This window comes from Oreochromis aureus, linkage group 15, assembly GCF_013358895.1.
Source record: "Oreochromis aureus strain Israel breed Guangdong linkage group 15, ZZ_aureus, whole genome shotgun sequence".
In the NCBI taxonomy this organism is placed as follows: Eukaryota; Metazoa; Chordata; class Actinopteri; order Cichliformes; family Cichlidae; genus Oreochromis; species Oreochromis aureus.
In genome coordinates this window covers 12,970,100-12,975,213 of record NC_052956.1, presented here as the reverse complement: position 1 = coordinate 12,975,213, position 5,114 = coordinate 12,970,100, and the positions used below count along the sequence as shown (strand labels likewise).

Sequence of the window (5,114 nt, the reverse complement as noted above, 5' to 3'; positions counted from 1 at the left end):
GGTAGAGCTCACTAACACCAGCTTGCACTTTGTCTTGCTTCTGCTTCAGTTTCGTATGACACCCCATTGAACAGATAAGACAGTTTGCCTGAGTGTATCAATAATGCATGATGAGAATATTCTCTCATTTACACTTTTCTTTTGCATCCTTTTCCCTTCTTCCTTTTTACCCCCACCCCCCGGCTTTCGTTCCTGCTCACGATGTTTAGGCTGTTTTCTCCATTCACCTTGAAAGAAAGCTCCTGTCTCCCGCGTCCATCAAAACGAAAGCCCGACCCTCGCTTTGAGAGGGAGGAGCTTCCTAGCGCATTACTGAGTGTATAACACTCTGTGGCCATCCAGAAAGTGTGTCAGAGGACTGTGTTTGCTCCCAAAGTAGATGACTGCTCACATTCTGGTCTCTGTATTACTGACTGCGAGATACGAGAAATTTTTATTTCGTACATCATCCCAAGCCAGGACAAGGTGAGCGTCTTCACACTTCAGCAGCTTAACGTACAAGTGTTATTATTCTCTCCCATTTCAGGCAAAACATAGTGTCTGCTCGATTTCATTGTTGTCATTTGATTTATTTATTTTTTTGGTAAGCATGCTTTTTGTTTCTTAATCTTTTTTCTTGGGGGGTCTTTAGTGAATCGTGCGTCAAAAAGTCATTTTGCACCGCCTGTGCGTCATGGTCACATTTACGCACATTCTCCTCTGAGATTTTTGTGGCTTTTAAACCCCACAGAAGAGTTAGTGCGGAATTCAGTCAAGCAGACTGGGTCTGTGTGTGGGCTTTGGCTCATGCTCTTTCTACAGCGCCGTTTTCAGGTGTGATAGAGGAGAGAAGGAATGTGACGAGACGCTCTTTCACTGAGGACTAAACCATCTTTTGTCTCTTCACAGGTTTTTCGATTGTGGGATAGAATGCCGGCGATCATAAGTAAAAACTCCGATTTGGAGTTTGACTCCTTACAACCGTGTTTCTATCCGGATGAGGACTTCTACTTCTGCGGTCCCGACTCTGCGCCACCGGGGGAGGACATCTGGAAGAAATTCGAGTTGCTGCCCACTCCGCCCCTCTCTCCAAGCCGCGCCGCGCTACCGGGAGAGCCGGCAACTGCCTCGCCGGAAGCAGACCCCCTTGGCTTCGGGTTAGGGGACCCACTGGACTGGGCTTCCGAGCTGCTGCTCCTGCCTGGGGACGATATATGGGGAGCATCCGACGATCTGTTCGGCTCCGCTTTGGATTCTAATCCCAATAGCATCATCATCCAGGACTGTATGTGGAGTGGCTTTTCTGCCAGGGAAAAGCTGGAACGGGTGGTTACGGAGAAACTCGGCAAAGCTATTTCCACGGCGACCGCAGGCAGTAGGAGCGTGTGCGTCAAGGCGCAGGAGGTGGTGAGCCGCAACTCGATGTCAGAGTGTGTGGACCCCACAGTAGTGTTCCCCTTCCCGATCAACAAGAAAAACAGCACCAGGGACTCATCTGGGACCATTATTACATCCACGGTCCACGGGAGCGCGCCTAGTGACTCCGGTAAGGATTTGAGGACATTATTATTATTATTATTATTATTATTATTATTATTATTATTATTATTATTATTGTATTGGTTGTTGTTGTTGCTGTTGTTTTTGTTGTAAGCCCCTACCCTAACAAATCGGAGTGAGTGCAGCTTGTTCATATGACTGGTCTAGAATCGGATTACCTCGTTAGATATAACACACACACACACACACACAGACACGCGCACATGATCGCGCAGTGGAGTAGTGACACAGTGAACGAGGTTTATGTAATCAACAAGGTCTCCATCCGGCAGATGGCGGTAAAATGGGGAATTCTGTGACTTACTGAACTCAGCTGGCATCTGAGCCAAACAAAAAGACATCACACACACACTCACAGTCAGACCAGGTTGTGGGAGGAGATGAAAAGGTGTTTAATAATGCGATGAGCTGATAAAGTGTCAGGTTCACGGTACCGTGAACGCTTTCATTACGCATGAATTGAGGGACAATTTGCGCACAGTGGGTGACAAACTGACACTTACTCCACAGTCTGAGACAGACAGTCTGAGCCAACTGCCGCCCGAGATGTGGGGATATCTAAAATTAATACTCAGAAAGAGAAAACAAGAAATAATGTCTAAAACGGAAATACGGGATTTGTGTCAGGATCATAATGTTAGATGTGTTTAGATTGGGTAATGAATGTTATGTGTACTTAAAAACTAAGACTTCCATCACCGGTCTTTTATAAGTTCCCTAAACAAACACCAGCCCTTATCAGCGTGTTTTCGTTGTGGAACTGTAGTACAAAGCCCCCCAGCTTGGCACAGAGGATAGACTCAGCCAACCTTGCCAAACACCTCCTCCACAGCGAAGAAAAGAGGACGGAGGAGAGCTTCTTTTAGGCGTGTGTGTGCGTGTGTGTGTGGGAGGGGGGGTGACAGCTTTGAACAAGCGCTCCATCTCGACAGCTGTCTCCCTGGCGCCCCTCCAGGTCTGGGGCTTAAAGGGTGGTGATCCGATCGCCTGCCGCCCCACCGTCCAGCGCACACTGCCGCCCCGATGCGCTTCTGGCGTTTGAAGCGACCCATTCTTCGTTGTGCAGCACGCCTTCTGCACTTTTACATTAAGGGGAAACTGACCCTAAATGATAAACTGTGAGGACCCCCATTTAAAAAACAAACAAACAAAAAACAGAAGCTGTTCGCAGGAAAAGCATGGTGAAGGACTGCTCCTCTTCATTTTCCTGTTTACAAATTGAAACTAATATCTCCTCAGACATGAATTTTGAGACTTTCTTCTCTTTATATTCATTCCACCTCAATTAAAGAGCTGTTCCATTCTGAATTTCAAACAACAAGAGCTAAATCCCAGCCACACATGTGGCAAAATCAGCGACACCCCCTCATCCAGCCAGCTGTGGCCAGCTTTGTTGTGATGACAGGAATAAACTGTGTGTGTGTGTGTGTGTGTGTGTGTGCAGCATGTGTGTTCAGACATTCTGGTGCAGTAGTGTCTGAAGTGGGTTACCATAAGCTGTAAAATGCCACACTCCTCAGATGCTCCTGAGCTGATAATGGGAGCCGTTATCACAAAGGCATTTTAACGGGGCCTCACACTCTGCTTCGTGGTTGGTCACTCCTTGTCAACCCCAAAAGCACCCGCGGATGATAAGGGTCACCTGCTCAGCTCAACATTAGCACATGTATTAAGATCAAGAGCTCAGGTGGAAATGAGATTTTTAACTTCAGAGGTCAGAGTTAAACCTAAGTTCTTAATGCGTCTGATTCTACTGGCACACTTTCAGTGTGAGTGGAGGTGCACCAATAGACTGAAAGCACCAGACTAAAGCTGTCTCATCCCCAGAGAAGATTAAGAAAGTTTTGAATAAGGGAGGGAGACTGAAATGCAGAAATCCAACCTGTCTGCTCAGCGCTGACACTGAACGTGTCAATTCCTGCAGAATAGATTAGTTACCAAATGACTGACACTAAGCATTAAGAGGTTTCTGCTTGTGCAAACAGAATTGAGCAACATTCTTTCTCCTACACCTTGATCTCGCTCACATGTATACCTGCCACTTGCTGGCACACACAAAGGGAATAGTGCTGTGTCAGAGCAATTAATCACTCACGTTGTTTTCTTTTCTCAGAAGAGGAAGACGAAGATGACGAAGAGGAAGAGGAAGAAGAAGAAGAAGAAGAGGAAGATGACGAAGAAGAAGAGGAGGAGGAAGAAGAAGAAGAAGAGGAGGAGATTGATGTAGTCACAGTAGAGAAGAGGCGCTCTACAATCACCAAGGCATCACCCATGGCGTCAGGCACTGTCACCATCTCTGTACACCCCAAAAGTCAAGATGCAAAAGGAATTGTCTCAGGGTCCGGATCCGGTGTGGTGAGTCGATTCGTCAGCCGGGCTCCTCAGGAGCTCATCTTGAAGAGAAGTTCAGTCCACCAGCAGCAACATAACTACGCAGCCCCCTCACCCTATGCTTCAGACGATGACCCAACCCCGCCTCCAAAGAAGCAAAAGGTGTCCGATGCCCCGCGCCTTCCTTCCAGAACCATCTCTTCATCCTCCTCATCTTCCTCCTCATCCTGCAGCTCAGTCACCAGCACATCAGGGGTGCGCAGCAAGCGCAGCTCCAGCGGGGACAGCAGCCCGAGAGGCAGCTCCGACTCAGAGGACAGCGAGCGCCGACGCAACCACAACATCCTGGAGCGCCAGCGCCGCAACGACCTGCGATCCAGCTTCCTGACGCTGCGCGACCACGTGCCGGAGCTGGCGCACAACGAGAAGGCGGCGAAGGTGCTCATCCTTAAGAAGGCCACCGAATATGTGAACTCGCTAGAGACGGAAGAGATGAGGCTCCAGCAGGAGAAAGAAAGGCTCCAGGTCCGGAGGCAACAGCTGATGCGCCGGCTGGAGCAGGCAAGGACTCGCTAACAGACAACTGCTACAACACAAACACTCACAATATACCCTGGACGACCCCCCCACCCCCACCCCTCTGCATCAACTCAAGTCTGATACACAAGAAGATACACGCAGAGGCCTCCATATCTGTTGCACACGTGCACACACCAACACAACATCTCAGAGGATGTTTATCTTCAGATGTCAACACACACCTTGGAGGGGCGGGGTGCCGGGGGCGGGGGGATGCTCGGACTTTCACTGCCGCCACTTTTTTTGCACATTTGTTGACGTTAAGAATGTTTAGGGTTTACTTTTTCAATCCAGTCACATTAAAGAAAGATTAAAAACGCACGCGCACACACACACACACACACACGAAAAACAAAAAAGCATGAGGAAGGAGAGAGGACACACTTTTTTTAGTCTTCCCTTCTTCTGTTTTTTGAAATATATAATTTCTATTTGTACTTTTTTTGTACTCACTGTGACACCAGCCTGGAATCTAGTTATTCCCACAGGGACGGGTGTTGGAGGGCACTTTGCTTGGAGAGTTCATGTACAAGAAGAAGTGCACACTTACTTTGCCTTCACCACTGCAAAACTGAAAAGACTGATGACTGAGGCGTCACATAAACAATGCCACTACAGGTCCTCTTTCCCTCACTCTTCTCACACTGGTGCTCAAACCAAGTCAG

The 5,114-nt window shown here is 48.2% G+C and overlaps 1 protein-coding gene across 1 annotated transcript; it reads left to right on the top strand.

The window, feature by feature from the left end:
- Positions 1-319: 319 nt before the first annotated feature.
- mycn (MYCN proto-oncogene, bHLH transcription factor) lies at positions 320-4,791 on the top strand. The gene is made up of 3 exons (XM_031744758.2): positions 320-465; positions 889-1,525; positions 3,653-4,791. The coding sequence occupies exons 2-3, from the start codon at positions 910-912 to the stop codon at positions 4,444-4,446; spliced, it is 1,410 nt and encodes a 469-aa protein (XP_031600618.2). The 5' UTR covers positions 320-465; positions 889-909; the 3' UTR covers positions 4,447-4,791.
- The last annotated feature ends 323 nt before the right edge of the window (positions 4,792-5,114 follow it).